Source organism: Canis lupus, chromosome 26, assembly GCF_048164855.1.
Source record: "Canis lupus baileyi chromosome 26, mCanLup2.hap1, whole genome shotgun sequence".
NCBI lineage: Eukaryota > Metazoa > Chordata > Mammalia > Carnivora > Canidae > Canis > Canis lupus.
Window position 1 is genome coordinate 31,125,323 of NC_132863.1, and position 21,265 is coordinate 31,146,587.

The 21,265-nt window shown below is 43.5% G+C and overlaps 1 protein-coding gene across 1 annotated transcript in view; it reads left to right on the top strand.

The window, feature by feature from the left end:
• The first annotated feature begins 6,801 nt into the window (after positions 1–6,801).
• TOP1 (DNA topoisomerase I) overlaps positions 6,802–21,265 on the top strand; it is a 90,530-nt gene continuing 76,066 nt past the window's right edge. Inside the window, exons 1-2 of the mRNA XM_072801023.1 lie at positions 6,802–7,100; positions 7,446–7,470. Coding sequence (XP_072657124.1) covers positions 7,068–7,100; positions 7,446–7,470 — 58 coding nt within the window. The 5' untranslated portion in view covers positions 6,802–7,067. The remainder of the gene's footprint in view (positions 7,101–7,445; positions 7,471–21,265) is intronic.

The following is a 21,265-nucleotide window of genomic DNA, read 5'->3' on the forward strand; positions in this document are numbered from 1 at the left end:
TTCAGGGAAAAGTTGAACTCAGGAGCAGGGGACTGTGAGGGCTATCCAGCATGCAATAGGCAGATGGGCAGATTTTTCTGTAGCTCCAAAAAGAAGTCAAGACTAGAGACACCCACTTGAGAGGCTATCTACAGAAGTCGATATGGAATCTGTAAAGCTTCTAGGAGGAGGGTGTAGGAGAGAGAAGTTTGATAGCAGAAGCCTTGGGGATGTTTACAATGCACTGGGTGATGAGGAAGAGGTCAGAAAGTGACATTTGCAGAGATAGGAGGACAACCAAGAGAATTCGTGGTTACTGGAGCCAGAGGGAATGGGCCCAGAAAATGTGCCCATCCATTTCACTGAGTGCTGCAAGGAAGTAGATGAAAATAAGGCTATACTTGTTTTTTTTTTTTTTTTTTAATAAGGCTATACTATTTAGAAAGTAGGAATTCTACAATTAGGATGGAAGTCAGATCCACAGCGTTGAAGGGATGGGAAACAAGGCAGGAATGGATTTCCAGCTTGATTTTTGGGGCACCTCGGTGGCTCAGTCAGTTAAATGTCCCACTCTTGATTTCAGCTCAGGTCGTGATCTCATGGTAATGGGATCTCCCCCTGAGTCAGGCTCCATGCTCAGTGGGGAGTCTGCTCAAGATTATCTCTCTCTGCCTCTTCCTCTACCCCTACCCCCACTCACATGCTCACTCTCTCTCTCAAATAAACAAATAAATCTTAAAAAAACCTTGACTTGGGCTAAGCTGTCACCTATTGGTTTTTTTTTTAAGGATTTTAAAAATTAACTTACTTACTTATTTATTTATTTATTTATTTATTTATTTATTTATTTATTTATTTATTATGCAGAGAGAGAGAGAGGCAGAGAGAGAAGCAGGCTCCCTGCAGGGAGCCTGATGCAGGACTTGATCCCAGGATCATGACCTAAGTAAGCCAAAGGCAGGAACTCAACCACTGAGCCACCCAGGTACCCCTCACTTGCTGGTTATTAAGTGAGGCTGCTACTTTTGTTCCTTCTCTCAGAGAGTCATGCCAAGTCAGTCTGAGGTTTCTCTCGCTCCCAGAATTTTCCAATAACTCCCAGAGCCTGGGTTTCTGCCTCTTTGCTTCCTCACACCTGCCATTCCTGGGTTGGAGGCAGCTGGCCCTGAGCAGCCACAGGACGTCCCAGCAGGCACACCCTGTGAGAGGGAACATCGGAGAGAGTCACCATCACAACTTCTTCTTAGGCTATCCCCTTGTGTCAGTCTGCATCTTCACAGTCCTTCCAAGTGATCTGCCATGATTTTTTTTTAATATATTACTTTTTAAAATTTTTATTTATTTATGATAGTCACATAGAGAGAGAGGCAGAGACATAGGCAGAGGGAGAAGCAGGCTCTATGCACCAGGAGCCCGACGTGGGACTCAATCCTGGATCTCCAGGATCGCACCCTGGGCCAAAGGCAGGCACCAAACCACTGTGCCACCCAGGGATCCCTGATCTGCCATGATTAATGAAGCTTCTGAAGCACCTGCAACGGGCTCACCTGGCCTCCTGACCTGACTGTCTCCAGGGCCAGCTCTGCCAGACTTTCCCCACTCTGCTGCCCCTGGTTGTTCTCATGCCTGCCCATTCTGAAGTGGCTCTGCAGTCACTGGGAGAGGCCTCTCCACCTTCCCAGCCTCCTCCCCTGGTGTATTTCATGTGCACCCTTTGCTTCATTCTGACCACAGCTACTCTCAGGCTTATGACTCTCTACCTCTGCATAGCTTGCTTTTCTGGCTGCAATACCTTCCCTTCTATTCCACAGGCCAGCCCCTCCTTCCCCTTCCCCTCATCTTTCAGGAATGGCACCCAACTGGAAGCCTTTCATAACATTACCCCTACCACCACCCTGGTGAGGTGGATGTGCTTCCTCCACCCAAGCATCCCCATAGCAACTGGTGGCTGGCCCCCCTCTTCCCTGTTCTTCCCTGTACCTTATGGTAACAGTTGGGGAATATGTCTGTCTCATTATCAGACTAGGATCTCCTCCAAAATGAGGATTAGGTCTTATTAATATCTTTATTCCCAGGGTATAGTGAATTCCTATCTACTACGAAGTCCCTACTCCTACATTCTTCATGGCATAGTGGTTGAATGCATAAATGTCCTCATCACAGAATGGATGTCTTCTAGAGGAAGATAAAGGGAGTACGTGAAAGCGGACTCTCCTCTTCATCCCGAGCCACATGGCCAGGCTCCTACATTCTTATTGCTGTCCTATCATTCTGTGGCTCAAAGGTTGCCAGTTTTCCTGTTAGTTCTTTTCTTTTTATTCCACAAATCTCGACCTTTGCTGAGCCTCTACCAGCAGGCAGAGGTGTTTCTGGTTGGTACTGGGACTGCTAGCCTAAGTCTCCTTTCTGGGAGATTGTCAAGCAGACTCTTCTCTGAGGGTGTCCAAATTTCAAAAGGGTAGCAGGGCCTTAGACAAGGTGCCACAGGCAGGGAGGACTTCCAGAAGATACTGATGCCTAAGAATTGGTGGAGTTGAGACTGTGCCAACTTCCAGGGTCAAAATGCTGGGAAGGGTGTCCAGGTGCCATAACATCAGGGATCCAGAGCTGGGGCCAAAGGATGACAGAAGCCGTGACAGTGCCCAGAAGTTGAATGTAGGTTAGGACTGAGTATTACTCAGGGTTCTTGGTCTTAAGTGACTTATTGGAGCCTAACAGCAAAAGGGGGAATTTATTCAAAAGTGCAGGTATGGAAAAAAAAAAAAAAGTACAGGTATGGGAGTAAAATGAGGCCTGAGGAGATAGGAGGAACCAGAGTCCTGAATTCCATCAGGGTCTTCTCTTCTCCTCCTCCTTTTCTTCCCCTTCCCGGGGTTTCTCTGGCCCTCTTGATAGAAAATACCACCAAGACACCTCCCCAATGTATATACTATAGATCCATCCATAAGAACAGAGACCAAACCATTCTCTCCCTCCCAGTTCCAAAGTCCCAAGGAAGTTTATCAGAGTGACTCATCTTGAGTCAGCTGGGTCAAACAATTGTAGCCAGAGGGACAGCAGCATATTTATACATATGTGTACAATGTGCAGAAGGATGGTTCCCTGAAAAGCAGAGGTTGTTCAGACAATCCTATGGGTGTTCAGTTCTGGAAGCCAAGAGTTGGGGCTGAGGTGATAAGAACAATCCCAAGAGATTCAGAAGCAAATGAATGCAGGCTGGATCTTGGGTGACAACCTAGATCAGGTGGCCTGAGGTCTGGTCATTCCAAAGAGCCATGTCTCAAAATGTAGTGTGGAAGAAAGGGTTTCTGAGCCTACATACATTTTGGAAATGTTGCATGCCATGTCCTTCTCTTTAATATTCACATATATATTGCGCATATTGAACAAATCTGAGAAGTCCTATGGGAAAAGGCCCGTTTCACTTTAAATCATAACGATTTATGTATTTGTGTATAGAGCCTTTCTTTTATTGGAATATCTATAAATCATCCACCTTTCACAGTGCATACTTTGGAAACAGGCCTACAACATCAGCTGTCATCTGCTAGTTATTTTTATAGGGGTTGGGGTGGTCCGTGAGCGAGCAGTCTTGATCTAAAAGAGTGTTTCCCAAGCCTCATTTATTTGCCTATGACCTTCCTGGAGTTTGTCTTATATGTTTCCTCTGTGCTGTTGATATTTTTATTTAAATCAGATGACCAACTTTTTTTTTTTTATTGGTGTTCAATTTGCCAACATATAGAATAACACCCAGTGCTCATCCCTTCAAGTGCCCCCCTCAGCGCCCATCACCCAGTCACCCCCACCCTCTGCCCACCTCCCTTTCTACCACCCCTTGTTTGTTTCCCATAGTTAGGAGTCTCTCATGTTCTGTCTCCCTTTCTGGTATTTCCCACTCATTTTTTCTCCTTTCCCCTTTATTCCCTTTCACTATTTTTTGTATTCCCCAAATGAATGAGACCATATAATGTCTGTCCTTCTCCAATTGATTGACTTATTTCACTCAGCATAATACCCTCCAGTTCCAAGCAGGAATTGACCAACTTTTTAAAAGCCTCATCTTAAATAGTTATATCCTTAAAATCATGGATTTGATGTGGTGATTAAATATTTTTTCCTCACATACATGGAAATATATATGCAACGATCAAAGTAAAAGTGTTTGTTCATGTACTACCTATAGTCTTCTCAAGTACTAGGGGTAGATGGACCACATTTCTAGGACACTGGTTTGAGACATTCAGAGTCAGAGTGGCCATGTGGGCTTGGGCAAGTCAACCAACCTCTGTGCACTGCCAGCCGCACATGCTGGCAGAGAAATTCAGCCTGTGATAAGATGCCTGCACACCTACAGGTTTGAGTAGGTTTTGAGACCACACTTGTTATGCCATTTTGGTCTGTGACCTGTTTTTATTCCTACTCAGATTCATCCTTGGTGGGACCTGGAAATTAAATGCAGATTCTCTCTGGGCTTTGGGGGCTGGCAGTAGAGTAGTGCTAGGAGTCCCTGTTATTCCTTAAGGCAGTCCTTGAATTCTCTTGGCCTAGCTGCAACAAACAGATAGGATCAAAATGCCTCACTTGGTAGCCTGGGACTGATTCTGAGATGGGAAATCTATCAAAAGACAACATTATTAGCAAGGTGAAACTGGTTCTGGCAGATTGCTTCAGAGAAAGAACATAGCTTTGGAGTCAGGGAGACCTGAGTTTAAATCCAGAATTCTGTACTTACTGGCTGTGTGTTCTCAAAGACACACATGGCCCTGTGTTTTTTTGATAGTCTAATAACATTACACTATTATCATCATTGTCCAGAGGAGGAACCGGGCTCAGAGAAGTTAAGCAACTTGCCTGAGATTACACAGCTAATAAATAGCTGAGCAGAATTCACACGTAGGTTATTTTGACTTCATATGTGCGCTAACCACTGTATTACCCTGCTTTCATTGATTGATTGATTGCATGCCTCTTCTGTAACAATCTGTTGCTGGGTGCTGGAGGTGAAGCATCAACGGAGATAGGCCTTGGGTTCAACAGAGGAGACAGACATAAAATCACTGACTACTTCCCTTAGATCTGGGTGAGGAAAGAAGGAGTCAGAGAATGTGGGGGTGGGGGTCACTTTGAGAAAGCAATATTAAGATTGAACTTTGAAGGATTCATAAGGAGTAACGCCAAAATGTTTACAACTAGATATGACAAGAGACAGTTTCAATGGTCCATGGGTGGACACTTTCCATATTTATTTGTAAGTGATTTCACAGACATTGTTATTTTATAGATATTATTACTTAGGAGGAAGCTAAATAAAGTAGGGGATTCGTTAAAATATTAAGGGCAGCCCCGGTGGCCCAGCGGTTTAGCGGCGCCTTCAGCCCCGGGGTATGATCCTGGAGACCCGGGCTTGAGTCCCACGTGGGGCTCCCTGCATGGAGCCTGCTTCTCTCTCTGTGTCTCATGAATAAATAAATAAAATCTTAAAATAAAATATTAAGTAAAGTAGTGGAAGTGGTAATAGATATGACAAAATTCACAAAGATCACACTTGAATGATGCGGGTTATGTAGCAGGGCTCCCGTAGGTACTTTAAGAATTGTGCACTTTATACCGAGAGTGAAAGCAAGTATTGTGGGAAGGGGATGTTAGGTGGCGTGTTGAAAGGGCACTCCGGCTACTTCTGGCTAGCAGCTCGTGAGAGGGCCAGAATGGAAGCAGGGGCCGTTGTTAGGAGTGCATTGTGATAATCCACGCAAGAGATAACGCAGACTTCGACAGATGCGTGGGCAGAGGAGGTAGAAGGGTTGAACAGACGCAATCAACTGGACTAATTTGAAAGGAAGGAGGAAGATGTCCAGGGTGGAGCTTTTCTAGCTGGGTGGAGGTGTTCTCTGAATCCACACGACAGCTCCAGCTCCGTGGAGGCTATTTTATCAAACTGTGTCAGGGTAAGTGACCTACAACCTCCTGCCTGACATCTACATTCGAAGAACTAAAATCTTAGAGATCAGAGCACACAACACAGTCGGCGCCCCATTAACGGCAGTTCTTTTGCCCTGTTTATCCCCAAGGTCCCATTTCCTTTGGCCCTTTGCCACCACCGTTTTTTTCAGCGTGATTCCTGGTTTACGGGAGATGCTCAATGCTACGTTCATCGAACGAACGAACGAATGAAATTAGGGCTTTTGTGACCGGGACTACACGTACCCGGCAGAAAACTGGAGCTAAACCAGACCTTTGGCTGGTTTAAAAAAATTTTTTTTTTTTTTTTAAGAAGCGGAGTGAAAATAATCCAGCACGTTGGAAGGCCTAGACAAAGGCTAGGGCGGGAGCTCCTGCCTGCAAGGCGGCATCGGGGTCCGCTTCACGAGCGAAAAAGCGCCGGTGAAAGGTCCGGGGCCCCGAGCGCCCACGGCATTTGCAGCGGCGAGCGGGCGGCAGCAGGGCGGCTGCTCGGCCCGGGGCTCCCGCGGTCCCGCCGCGGTCCCGCCGCGGCCTTTAAAGGCCCACCACGTGGCCCGCGCCGCCGGCCGGGGTCCGGGGGCGGCGTCCGGGCTGCGCCTGCGCACTGCCTCGCAGAGGCGTACGGGGTTCCGAGAAACCGCGCGGGGAGAGCCAGGCAAGATCGCCCCGGGGGGCGGCCGTGGGAGGAGTCGGCTGCTTATGCAAATCACGGCGGCGCGCAGGGGCTTGGGGGCGGGGCCTGCGATGCAAAGCCGGGTCCGCCTTGGGAAGCGCAGGAGGGCGGGGGGGGCGGGCCGCGCAGCCCTCGGCCTCTTTCCGCGAGTCTCTGACGTCGCCGACGTCTCGTTTAAAAGCGGCCGCGCAGGCGCAGTGAGGCGAAATGCGAACTTAGGCTGTTACACAACTGCTGGGGTCCGCTCTCGCCGCCCGCCCGGCAGTCAGTCCGCGTCGCCGCCGCCGTCGCCGCCTCAGCCGTTCGGGGAGCGTCGGGCCCGCAGCCGCCGCCGCTTCTCCGCGCCTCCGGGAGCCTCCGGGGGCCCCCGTCCGCCCGCACAGGCCGGCCCCGACCGTCTGCGTCTCCTCGGCGCCCCTCGCCGCCCGCCGCGCTCGCCGCTCCGGCCGACATGAGTGGGGACCATCTGCACAACGATTCCCAGGTACGGCTCGGCCGGGTCCTCCTGGCGCCCCGGCCCCGCCCCGCGACCCCCCGCGACCCCCGCGACCCCCGGCGCGGGCCCGGCCGCCTTGACAGGCCGGAGCCCCCGGCCAGGGGCGGGCGGCCGGCGGGGCTGGGCGCGCTAGGCCGCGGGCGGAAGCCGCCGAGTTAGGGACGGCGGGGGGCTGCCCCTTACGGCCGACCCCGGGGCCCCTCCCTCCTCCTCCTCCTCCTCCTCATCCTCATCCTCGGGCGCGGGCTGGGCTAGGCCCCCGGCCCCGCGCGCTCGCCGCCCGCGGGCCGGGGGGAGCCCGTTTGTTCATACTGCCTCCTTTTCTCCCTCCAGATTGAAGCGGATTTCCGACTGAATGGTGAGTGTGCCCCCCGCCCCGACCCCGGGGGCCCCGGCGCCGGCCGCCCAGCCCGCGCCGGGCCGGAGCCGGGCAGAGGACAGACATGGCGTCCCAGAGACTAAGTCCCGGCTCCTCGCTCACCGGCCCCATTGTTCCCATCGGGCCGCCTCTGGACCCCCTTTCCGGGGACCCCAGCCCCCCCAGACCGCGGCCTTCCCAAGAGGGGGCAACGGAGACCCGGGGTCGCCCGCCGCCGGCCTTCGGGCAGCCTTTGTCGGCCCGGATTCCTCCCGGGAAAGTCGCCTTGTCGACAGTCGGGACTTAGTCTCTGCGCCATTTTCTTTTTCTCCTCTCCTTTCTGTGCCTGTGTGTCTCTTTCTCTCCCTCCCTCGGCTCCTTCCTTGAGCTGCCCAGAAAGAGCTTTCTGCAGAGCAAAGCCGTGGAAATCACAGACCTCACCGGGGAGGGAAGGGTGGGAGACTGAATGGCTACTATTTTTTTTCCCCAAGGAGAACTTTATTTTGGGGGGTTATTGCCTTTCTGCTTCTCGTTTGTTTCCTTTTCTGTTTCCAGAATGAAAGATACCCTTCGGCAACTGTTGATTTGGGGGGCGGAGGGGGGCGGGCGGCGGCGGCGGTGGTGGTGGCGGCGGTGGTGGTGGGGGGGAGGAGAAGGTGAAGGGTGGGGGTGTAAGAATTTTATGATGGGAATTACGGTCCTAAAACTAAAGCCACCCTTTGTGGAGTTTTTCATATTTTGAGGTTGTTCTTCCCCCAAGTTGTGTTCTTTGCAAAGGTAGTACTAGTACCTCCCTTCACAAAGTTTGCAAGTTCTCCGTGGGCCCCTCCAATGTAAACGTTGGACTCGGGCATATAGATTTAAAAAAAAAATTTTTTTAAAGTATTTCTGACTAGAACTTTTCGTGGTGGCTGAGGTTCCTAATGCAGTGTTTTGTTTCTCTTTTCTTGGTTTTTGTTGTTGGGTTTTTTTTTTTTTTTTTTGGCTTTTTTGTTTTTATTTTATTTTATTTTATTTATTTATTTTTAAGAACCTCAGTTTAGTGTACTTGTCAGGAGAAAAGGTTGTGGAGCATCTCATCTGGACCTGGTGTGTTGGCCTTTTCTTTCGGGCCATGGGAAAGAAAAAAAGATTTTATTTATTGAAACAAAGAGTAGTCTGCATCCACCCTTGTTTCCTGTTCTTTTTTCAGGAGCCGCTGTTTTTCAGGAACCAAGAGCTAGCTTGCTTTTCCTAGATCTTTATGCTTTTGACCCCTTTTCAGCCATATCAAGGCATTTATTCTTTGAGTATTTCCACTTCAGTTATTCAATGAAGATTCCCCCAATAAAAAGCTCACCCTGCGGGCTTTTCAACAATCTTATTGAAGGAGAAGGTACCCTCTGTTGTGTGCTGGGAATTCCCACTGATTCTGATGGTACATAATCCTGCTCAATTGAGTTCGGGTTCCGGGAACCTCTCCAATGGGAGAAGCTGATGAGTAGATTTTCTGATGTTGTAATCAGCAGTCCATCGTGTTAGCCTGCTCTATTGAGAGCAGCCTTATGTTCAGATTTGTAGTGGGGCATCTAGCAAGAGATGTGATTCTGCAAGGAAGGGTTGTAGGTTAAATTAAAGTAGCATTTCTTGAGCACCTAATATGTGCGAAACACTGTGTAATGCTAGATCTGAACCTTGGGTCACAATGCTTCTCTCGCCCTCAATCCCGTCTGCTGGGAGAGACATAATTAGTTAATTATAAGGTAGGTGCGGAGGTATATGTATACTCAAAATGCTTTGAGAAACTAGGAGAATTGATTTTGTCTGGGGGTGGGGAAATTTCTTAGAGGAGGTGACTTCTGAGCTGAGTGTTGTGCAAGACTAGGTGCTGAGTGTTAGGGGTTGGAGTATTAACTAGTGTTTAGCTAACCTATCAGGATTTTGAAGGGGCGAGGAGTCCTCTGCAGTTCAGAAAACCGCAGAGGTATAAATGTTTCCTTGGGATGTGGAAGCAAAGAAAGGATGTGGCAGATGAGGATGTAAGGAGTCCTTTTGACCTCTCTTGGAGGAAGGTAGGAGCTTAACACAGAAAAAAGTGTTCTTTTGACTTTAAGATTGGGCTGAGTAGGTTGTGTATTTAGCAATGAAGCAAAGTTTAGTCCTTTCTCCTCAGAAAGTTAATCTCCATGGATCTCACTTAAATTATGCAAAGGAACGATTGAATATGTGATGATTGTGGGCTGGGTAAATTATTGATCTTTAATGCCATTTTTATAGATACCAAAGGAAACTGAGTATATTGACTTTTAGAATGTGATCACTTGTGATTGCAGTAATTGTTCATATTTATTGAATGCTTACTGTCTGCCTGGCATGACGGATCTCAGCTCTTTTCATGGATCATCTAATTTAATTCTTGGAAGAACCCTATGAGTTAAGGTACTATTATCTCCATTTTATAGATGAGGAAACTGAGGCTTAGGTATGTTTACTAGCTTGCCCACAGGCAGTGAGTCTAGCGTTCCAAAGCTTCCAAGCTTAAGTATGCTATATATATGATGGCAGTATGACAAAATTAAAAACTGCACATCTCTACTTTCTTACCGAGATGAAAAATGTGGGAGGGAAGGATTTGATAGTTTGTCATTTGCTTACTTTTTAACTAAACCTACTCCTTCTAGAGAAAAAGCACTTTAACTGCCTCCTCACCATCCTAAGTGTCTGACACTGCAGTAATTATCTTTGTAAATATTGTCTAGAAGAAAGATGTAGCGTTAGTAACTGTGTGCTTGTTGTATTAAGTAATAGCCTGGTAACTAGTGATTGATTTATTTAACTATGAAAGACAGGTTTTAAAAAACAAAAATCAGTGTTTAATTATACTTGGACATATTGTTATTGATCTTTGTATTAAGAAGAGTTTGCTTAAGCATGATCTTAAGTGGACTTAACCCGACTTACAGATTAACTGTACAAATTCATATATACAAACCTCCCTCATTCTACCTGCCTTCATTCCTTAAGATCTAAAAGATTTTTTGCCCTTTGAAGCTCTTTCTTTACAATAGTTAAAACTGTTGGTGTTCATTGGGAATTTAAAATGTTCTGGCCCATATGCAACTGCTGGGGAAATCTTATTTGTGAAGTGCATTTATACTTGAAATACTGGTGATGAGCTGGGAGTTTCAGGAGCAGAAACCATAACCTTTTACCTAATGTTTTACTTACCTTTTTCCTTTCTAAGTGTTGGTAGCACTAACTATAGTGGGGCTGAGTCATTTTTACAGTACTGTGCAGTCTGCCAAGCTATCTGTAGAGTTGATAATGGTAACGTCACTTTGGGGGTTAGTGATCTTCTGCTGTTTCAAGGACTTGGAGTTTTTGCCTATCTGCTTTGGATTTGTGGGGTTCCTCCCTCGCTGGGATGAGCAGAGTATAATGCTTGATCCTATCAGTGACTGATTAGTCTTAAGTAATGTTGTATGGGGTCATAGTTTGACATCTTGTCCTGTTGATTGGTTTAGCTTAATGGATACAGATTGTATGGGGGATTTATTTATTTAAAATTTTTTATTTATGTATTCATGAGAGACAGAGGCAGAGACACAGGCAGAGGGAGGAGGAGGCTCCATGCAGGGAGCCTGATGTGGGACTGGATCCCAGGACTCCAGGATCACGTCCTGGGCCGTAAGAAGGCAGGCAGGCAGGCGCTGAGCCACCCAGGGATCCCCTGTATGGGGGAATTAAATATAAATTGTTTCTGATGCTAACAGAGTTGTATTTCTATGCTTTAGTTGCAGGTTGAGGTGGGTGGTGCTAAGACTGATGGTATGGCTATCTGGAAATACCCCTCACGTTTTAAAACTGGAAACTGATGGCACCTTCAAATGAAGTCTGGTGCATATATCTGCTTAATCCAGAAACACTTAAGCATTGGACTCTGGTGTTTTCTTTCCTTCTCCTACAACCAAACTCCTTGGGGCACCTTTTCAGAATTAGTGACTACTGTGGAATCTTTATATTACACTTAGACACAAAACAAAGTTGCTTTTTAGGCTACTAGCATATCAGAACTCCCAAACAAATTTTAGATTCTACTGTTTCTGATAAAACTAGAAAATCCAGGAGTTATTAAAGGAATCAGAAATACTAAATAGTTTGAAAGGTGAAAACTAGGTAATATTGACCATCTCTAGCTCATAATTTTCTTTGGTAAGTAGATAAAATGGAAAACAAACCCAGAGTCAGTCCCCAAATCTCACTTTAGCCAATAGTAGCAAAAAAAAAAAAAAAAGAATTGTTTTGCTTTTTTCCTTTAACATCAGCATAAAAATGAGGAATTGTGAGAGCTTAAAAGAGTGATTCATTAATTTGTTCTGGGTCTTAGTGAATTTGTATCAATTTATACAATATACAGAGCCAAGAATTCTTAACATGTGTTAAATCTTATATTCCAAAATTAGGTCATTGGGGTTTCTGCCTGTTTTCAGTATGGGAGGGAGTGAAAAAACTGAACCTTTTAAATCTGTAGATATGTTTGGGAAAGCTTTGTGTGATATCTTAATTATAGTAACAGTTATATTCTGCTGCTAACAGTATGAGAAATGATTCTATTGTACTTTATGGATAGATTTCATTTTAGAGGTTTTTGGATTATAATGAAATTGTGCATGTTATTTCATATTAGTTGGGTATGAATGCATATGTATGTTACAGATCTTTAACAGAATTTCCATAGTTTAAGTGCGAAATAAAACTAATTTTCTTCAAACCCAAAGTCCTTTCCCCAGAGGTGTATTTTTGTGAGGGATTTCATACTTCTCATATGAAACTCTGTTGAACTCCAGTGAAGTTCTAGCTTTCTTTGGAAAAAAATGGATTCAAATGTGATTGTTTATTTTTAAATGAGGCTGTGGAAATGCTTTAAATGAATATTTGATGTGGGACCTGGAGGGTTAAAAAAAAATAAAAAGGCCCTCTTGAAAGAATAGTAAAATAACAGTCAGTTCATTGCATTTGTCTGTGGGAGAGTGACTTGAGTGACTTTTCTGTGTCCTATGGTTTAGATAATCTCCTTAATTATTTTGAACCATTAACTTTGCATAATGGCTTTTGGGCAAACTGTTGAGAATTTGGCTTCTAAAAAAAAGATGGGAATGGGAGAAGTTCCTGACTGGCCCTTAAAAGGTGAATGAGGTATTGTGTTTAAAGAAGATTGTGTTTAGAGTAGTAATCCTTGGAACAAGTCTTTTCTCTGTATTTCCATGACTTGTAAATGAAGTTTGAGATGCAGCTTTCCATCCCTATGGCTGCAGTCCAGTCGCTGATGTGGGAAATCTACCAGCCCCTGCCCTTGCCCCACAACCTGCCTATCTAGGTGTGTGTTGTATGCTCTGTGTTGATAGCACCAGTGCCTGGGTACTGTAGAGGGGGATAAAGATTGGAAGGAGGTGGGTATCATGGTAGTGTAAACTTTATTATTAAGTGGGAAAAAGTTTATAGAATATGCTAGATATTATTGGTATTCTCAGTAGGGCTATAGGAATTGACAGTATGCTGAAATAAGAACAAATAGATTTATTGATTGATTGATTTATTTATTTATTTATTTATTTATTTATTTATTTATTTATGATAGTCACAGAGAGAGAGAGAGAGAGGCAGAGACATAGGCAGAGGGAGAAGCAGGCTCCGTGCACCGGGAGCCCGATGTGGGATTCGATCCTGGGTCTCCAGGGTCGCACCCTGGGCCAAAGGCAGGCGCCAAACCGCTGCGCCACCCAGGGACCCCTAGATATTGTTTAACATGATTTTTATTCTGTATATTCAGAAAAGACTTAAGCATTTTTCATATTAGAAGAGAAAGGGCAGCCCCGGTGGCTCAGCGGTTTAGCGCCACCTTCAGCCCAGAGCCTGATCATGGAGCCTGCTTCTCCCTCTGCCTATGTCTCTGCCTCTCTCTCTCTCTCTCTCTCTCTCTCTCATGAATAAATAAATAATCTTTGGGGGAAAAAAAAAGAGAAGTGATCTTGCTAATTATCTCAAGTATATCTTAGGGTATATAATTTGTAATATAATCAAGCTAAAACCAACCGTATTGTCTTTATCTGTCATCTCTAGATTTTAGTAGAAACTAAGGGAGAGAGGCAACTTTTTTTAAATTTCTCTTTTGGACGATACTCATTTTCAGTTTGTTGGCTTAAGTTTTTATATCCGCTCAGTTATCTCCCTGCCACCTTTACCTTTGTGTACTGCTCTTGAGAATTTTTCTGAGATTTATAGTAGATATTTTTGTTTATATCTCCCTCTTGCCCTCTCCATTAGATTTAGGGTAGAGGTAATCTCTACCGGGCTGTAATTCCTCTCTAAGCCTTTGAAGTTAATTTTGTTTTTGTGGATTTAAGGAACCCAAAACTCCTTCATTAGCATTCCTGTGATACACCTAGATAGGCTCCAACAAAAGGCGTTAAAGCAATCAGCATTATTGGGGACTTTAATTTTCTTGTCTTTGTTGTTGATGTTGAGAACAAGTTTCATAGATCACTGGATATTTTGACTTTTTTTTATATTTTAAGAACAAAAGTCTGCCAACTTTTGCTTTCAGTATTCTTTGTATTTTTCTTAGCACAGCCTAGCAAAAATAGAAGTCTGGGATCTTTCTTGGAGGAGATATTCTTGGCTATTTGGAGTTTACATGCCCCCTAAAAAAGTTTTAGGTTGAAGGTTAGTCCTTCACTAGAGTACACTAGAAATGCACCCTTTTGCCTCTTCTTAAAAGCCCAGATTTTAATCTTGTTGCTATATATGAATGCCCAGATTTATAAAGGTTTCTGAGCAGAATACTGGTTGGGCAGAACCTAGCAGGTTTCCGAATCAGTGGATTAGGGGATCTCATTTGCTAAGACTCCTTTCTTTACCAAACCAACTCTGGTAAAGTAGCCTCTTCATTTGTAGTCCATTATCTGAGCTCTTACTAGGCAGTAGAAGGGGAAGTGGGAGGAAAGGAACAAATGTTGTGGGCTTAGTAAACATCACATTTTTATATTCATGAAATCTGAATTTAATGGAATAGTACAGATGCGTAGGTTTATAAGGGAGAACCTGAGACCAAGAACCTGAAAACTTGGCCTTTTACATCTTCTCAACTCTCCTGTTTAGTAGCTTACTGCCTGGTCTAGATTCCAGAAATCCCAGACTGTAATTGGTAAGTTTCTAATACAGATGTTACAGCCTGCCCCCCCCCCCCCTTTTTTTTTCTTTTAAGATTTTAAAAAAAATTTATTCATGAGAGACACAGAGGGGCAGGCTCCCTGTGGGGAGCCTGATGCACACAGCCTGCCTATAATTATGTGTTGGTAGAGATAGCTTAGACCTCTTAAACATCTGGAGGAACCAGGTTGATCCTAAAGGATATACGTGAAAGGGAGGCTGTGGGGATATAACATTCTTGAACATCTGTGGTAAAGTAGAAAATTGGAGTAGAAAAATCTAAGTAAGTCCCTATTCTTAGTATGAAACTTAACCCTGGCTGCGAAACCTTGTTTTGTCATCTATAGATGGAGATGATATTTCTATGCTTTACAAGCTATTGAGGATTAAATAAATATACAGAGTCCCTCTTTGCCTACATTTTAAAGTTTAAACTTTGATCAGGGGCAGCCCGGGTGGCTCAGCGGTTTAGCGCCAACCTTCGGCCCAGGGAGTGATCCTGGAGACCCGGGATCGAGTCTCACATCGGGCTCCCTGCGTGGAGCCTGCTTCTCCCTCTGCCTGTGTCTCTGCTTCTCCCTCTCTGTGTGACTATCATGAATAAATAAAATCTTTAAAAAAAAAAAAAACTTTGGTTAGACAGCTTAAGATGTTATTTATTTATTTATTCATGAGAGACACACAGAGAGGGAGAAGCAGAGACACAGGCAGAGGGAGAAGCAGGCTCCACGCAGGGAGCCCGATGTGAGACTCGATCCCGGGTCTCCAGGATCACTCCCTGGGCCGAAGGTTGGCGCTAAACCGCTGAGCCACCCAGCTGTCCAGACAGCTTCTATTCTAAAATAGATCCTTATTTTAAATATTAGGTTTCAGGTACTGATGTTGGTGATTCCTTCCTTTGCTGGTATTCCCTGATAACCTTTTAAATCTTCTGACATTTACACAATGAACGGTAGCATATAACCAGAGTTGGTTAAGTCTTTACCTCACTGAATTTCACAGCCTATACTGATCTCTTCTTTCTATTAAGAAACCACTGGAAAATGAAAGGTAGTGTATCTGTATCTAGGTTTGGGCTAAGTAAGAGCCAAATGTGTATCTGGTTCCTGCTTTTCCAAGAATAAGGGAAGATTGTCATTTCTGAAAACTTTTTCAGGGGAAGGTGGGCTTAGAAATGAAGAAAATATATTGCTGTGACTAATTTCTCAGCCCTTTAATAGAACTATGGGTTTTCTATTAAAGATACCCAGAACTTAAATGTCAGTTATATCTCAATTTTTAGAAAAGGTACCCAGAGCTTTGTCTTTATTAGATGCATTTAGTAAGTGAAATGCCAAGGTCATTATTGGTGTGTGTGTGTGTGTGTGTGTGTGTGTGTGTGTGTTTTAAACAACAAAACTCAGTATGTCTTGTGTCAGCATTTTTTTTTTTTTTTTAAGATTTTATTTATTCATGAGAGAGAGAGCGAGAGAGAGGCAGAGACACAGGCAGAGGGAGAAGCAGGCTCCATGCAGGGAGCCTGATGTGGGACTCGATCCCGAGACTCCAGGATCATGCCCTGGGCCAAAGGCAGGCGCCAAACTGCTGAACCACCCAGGGATCCCTCCAAAACATTTTTAAACTGAGAAGACGCAAAGCATCAGAGAGTTAACTTTACTTTTTCATTTATTCATATATTGCTTAAAGGGACCAGCTCAACTTCCTGTGAACTAGGAATTCTTGGCAACAAGAATGCCTTAAATAATAAAGCTTAGGATTGAGAATTTAAGTAGGAAACTCCATATTAAAAGATATGCATGAGTATAGGCATTTGGGAGATTTCAGGAAAAAATTTAGTAAGCAGAAATTTCAATAATGGCTCATAAGTCTAGCTAAGGCTGATTATTTTTTTTTTAATTTTTTTTTTAATTTATTTATGATAGTCACACAGAGAGAGAGAGAGAGGCAGAGACATAGGCAGAGGGAGAAGCAGGCTCCATGCACCGGGAGCCCGATGTGGGATTCGATCCCGGGTCTCCAGGATCGCGCCCTGGGCCAAAGGCAGGCGCTAAACCGCTGCGCCACCCAGGGATCCCTAAGGCTGATTATTGAATTGCCTTGAATTTGTTATTTGGAAAGTGCAACTCAAACCAAAATCAGTTGCGGATATGTTTACTAATACCATTAGGTTAAGCCCGGTGGATCTTAGTAGATATACCACTGATCAAAAGGATTATCACAGAAGCATCACAACAGGAGCAAACTTCAAACATCTCTTCATTTAAAGGTGGGCTAGAGAAAATAATTTTATAGGAGAGGAATTACAAAATTGGGTCTAATTTTAAAGAGTCTTCAAAGATAAAGTTTTCAAAAGATAAATGTTTCAGGAACATATGGTTTGTAAAGTATATGAAAAAAAATCCTGTGGGAAAGTGAATATTTATGAATACTGTGTGGCTAATTGCCCTCAGAGAGAATGTCCAAAGTTGGACTTAAAATCTTGAAAGCTTAGAAAAATAAATAAAAATCTTCAAAGCTTGCATCTCTTTCTCTTACCTTTTTTCTCTGATTCAGAATGTGAATAGTTGTGTGTGTGTGTGTCCTGGCCAAATCAACCATGATAGAGTAGAAAGGACAGATTGAGTCAAGGGGATTTGAATTTGAGTTCTTATGCTTCTGCTCAATAGCAAGGTCTTTGAACAAGTTAATCTCTAAGCCTTAGTTCTTTACCTGTAAACTAGACCTAATACTTTACTCACAAGATTGAGGATTAAAGAGCATGTGAGCATCACTCTAGGAAAGGTGAAGCTTTTACAGAATTTTTAGTTCCTTGCCAATTCTTTAAAAAAAAAAAAGAAAGAAAGAAACACAAAAAACCTTTTTCTGAGATTGCTTTTTTAGTGTTTTGTATAAAGGAAACATCTTTAAGGGCAGCCTGGGTGGCTCAGCAGTTTAGCGCTGCCTTCGGCCCAGGGCGTTATCCTGAAGACCTGGGATCGAGTGCCACGTTGGGCTCCCTGCATGGAGCCTGCTTCTCCCTCTGCCTGTGTCTCTGCCTCTCTCTCTCTGTTTCTCATGAATAAATAAATAAAATCTTTTTTTTTTTTTAAAGAAACATCTTTAAGTTTTAAATTTGGGTATTGTGAGATTTTACCCAAGGGGGAAGGTCACTAGGGAGCCTTGAATGTGATACTGTTGCTGTGGGTCCAGATAGGCGAGACCCAGGATGGGTAAGACTTTGTGACTGTACAAAACCACTCTGTTTCTCATAGTTAAATTATAGTTTAAGAATCTTTGGCAGGCAGTAACTTTTCCCCCTTTGCATTTGGGATGGTGCAATATTTATAGATCCACTCAGGAAACTAAAAGTTTCATGTTTAATTGCAAATGGAAAATTTAAGCTGTCATATTCATTCAAACATTGAGAAAGTAAATACCAGTAACGACTAGACACAGATGAACAAGACAAATCCATATGGTTCTCAGAACGAACATTTTGAAGTTAGTACTTGTAGGTCTGTACACTCACTTCCTCTGTTGAGATTCCATATTTTTCATTGGGCTTCAGTACAGAGGCTCCTGACATACCAGGTTGAATGGGGATGGAAGGTACTTTTTGGCAGTTAATACTTTACTGTCAGTGAAAGAGTGATGTTGCCATTTATTTCTGATCTGAAAGGGTTTTTTTTTTCCTCCTTGCAAAAATTGGAAACCTAGGACCTTATTACAACTCCAAAGATGTCCAAACTCTAACTGTTCTAGAAAAAAGATTTTTTTTTTTTAAGGATACCTGTAAGCTTATTAAATCATTTCACATGGAATAGAAAAAGTTTCAAGTTTTGTATATTTCTGATGATCTTTCTGTATCAGACAACAATATTGTATGAGTTTTAGAAAAGTAATTTTCAGGTTTCCCTGAATAGGTAGATTTGTCAGTGACTAGCAATGTTCACAATCTGTGTGAGAGATCATGTGACAATAGCCAGTTCGAGTGTTTGCTTGAAATAGTTTAAGTCCTTGAGCTGAATTGCCTGAAATAAGGAGTGTAAGATCACCATCTTCATAAATTTGAAGAACTAAAATCTTAGAGATTAGATTCAGTACTTACAGTCCTGGGAAACTAATTTTGTGAAGCAGTTTAACTATATTACTCTTATTACTGCTTCCAATCCATGAAGTGTCTTGGTATGAAAACTGCTAAAGTTAGAGGAAGGCTCAGAGTAGGTAGTGATATTCCAGTGATTTGAATATGGAAGAGTAATTGAAACAAAATGTTAGAATGAACATACCTTACTCTTTATTAAAGATTCATTCATTCATTCATTCATGAGAGACACAGAGAGAGAGAGAGGCAGAGATACAGGCAGAGGGAGAAGCAGGCTCCTTGCAGGGAGCCAGATATGGGACTTGATCCTGGGTCTCCAGGATCGCACCCTTGGCCTCAGGCAGGCACCAAACTGCTGAGCCACCCAAGCGTCCCAGAACATGGTTTATTCTTATAATCAGTGGTTTTTCACAAGAATAAATGCAGTGTCTCTAGTTCTTGCTATTTAAAATCAGAAAGGAAGAAACAAGAGTCTCTCAGGGAATTGATCATCCCTCAGGATCTATTTCTTAATTTTTCATGGTTTCAGTTAACCAGGAAACAAGCAGTGAGGAGGAACATAAGTTGTCTAGTCTTTGTAACTATTGGCTTGTTATAGTTCCAAGCAGAAAGCTCACCAAGGCCAGACCCCCCAGCTCTGAGAGGTCTCCCAGTTAGTGCCCTCTGTGCATGCATGTTCAGCTGGTGGTTGTTTGACAATAATTACTACTTTTTTCCCCTTAAAAATCAAATCACTTCCTTTCTTCCTTAAATGCAGTGTGATATAAAAATAGGCACTTCTGCAGAACTTTATAGTCCTTTACAGGTGTTGAACACCTTCCTAATCTCAGAGTGTCAGGAAAATTGTCTTTTAGCAGGAGTATGCTTGTTTTTGCTCAGTAGAAAAACGGATTCTCGGGCACTCAAGAAGCCAAAAACTTTCCTTTTAAAGTCCTGAAAAAGCTATAGAAATTCTTTAGGATTGGAACTAATCTGTGGAATTTAGGTAGCATACAGTGTTTGTATTGAGCTCAAGTTTTTAGGGCAATAAAGTTACAGTACATTATGATTCAATTGGGTCCATAAATGACTGAAAACAACCGAAGTGTTGTTATAAGACTACCAGAATCCATACTGATGGCACATATGCAAATATGCATACCCGTAGGTGCTAAAAAATTATTTTGTTAAGTGCACTTACTGAACTTGATTTAAAAAAGAAGGTCCAGGGGTGCATGGTTGGCTCAATTGGTTAAGCATCTGCTTTTAGCTCAGGTCTTGATCCCAGGGTCCTGGGATTGAGCCCCAGATTGGGCTCCCTGCTCAGTGGGAAGCCTGCTTCTCCTGCCTCTGACCCTCGCTCTACTCCTGCTCTCTCTCAAATAAAATCTTTTTTTTTAAAGGTCCTTCTGCAGTAACTCTATTTCCAAGAAGTAAAGTTTGGTGTGTCTCTTCTTCTCCCACAAGTCTGTAGTCATGTTTTTTCTTTTTGTATTGCTTTTTACCCTGGAATACTGCTTAGTCTTTAGAATTTGGTACAGTTTGGGTAACTATACTCAGTACTTCTCCATTTAACTATCTATTTAGGAAAATACTAAGTATTGTAAACTCCTTGGGAGTTAGCAACATCTCAGAGCCTATTTCAGTACTGAAGGCATAGTTATGGATATCCCCCTTCCATTTTCACGTAGTCTGTCTGCAATCACCACTTAATCACAAGTCAGAAGCAACCTCTTTTCTCTGGCTTTGAGTTTCTCTTGTCCTCTTCTTCTAATTTTTCATTCTGGACTGGAGAAATTTAAATGTTTTGCTTACTAGGAAGTGTGCAAGAGCAATATCTCATCCTGTATGGATACTACAGATGCATTCAACAAATGTTTAAATTGTGAAATGGGAACCCCTCTCTCTTCTAGCTCATTAGCTGGTTGAAAATCAAGTGAGAAAAAATGAGAGCTTTATACTAAGTTTTCCTTTTCTTTTTTTAAGATTTTATTTTTAAGCAATTGCCATATCCAACATGGGAGCTTAAGAATCACCTGGGAGTACTAGGTAAAAATACATATTCCTAGGCCTACACCTTAAGTTGATTCTGTAGTGGCAAAGGCCGAGAAATCTGCACTTTTTTTTTTTTTTTTTTTTAATTTTTTTTTTAAAGAGAGCAAGAGGGGCACCTGGGTGGCTCAATTGGTTAAGTGTCTGCTCAGGTCATGATCCTGGGGTCCTGAGATTGAACCTTGTATTGGGCTCTCGCTCAGTGGAGAGCCTGCTTCTCCCTCTCCCTTCCGCTCTGCCTACTTGGGTGTGCTCTCTCTCTCTCTCTTTCTGTCAAATAAGTAAATTCAAAAAAAAAAAAAAAAAAAAAAGCATGTGTGGAGGCAGAGGAGGGGAAAAGGGCAGAAGGGGAGAGAAAGAATTTTAAGCAGGCTCCTTGCCCAGCTCAGAGCCAGAAGGGCTTGATCTGATACCATGACCCATGCTGAAATCAAGAGTGGGACATTAAACCAACTGAGCCACCCAGGTGCTCCAGAAATCTGCATTTTAAAT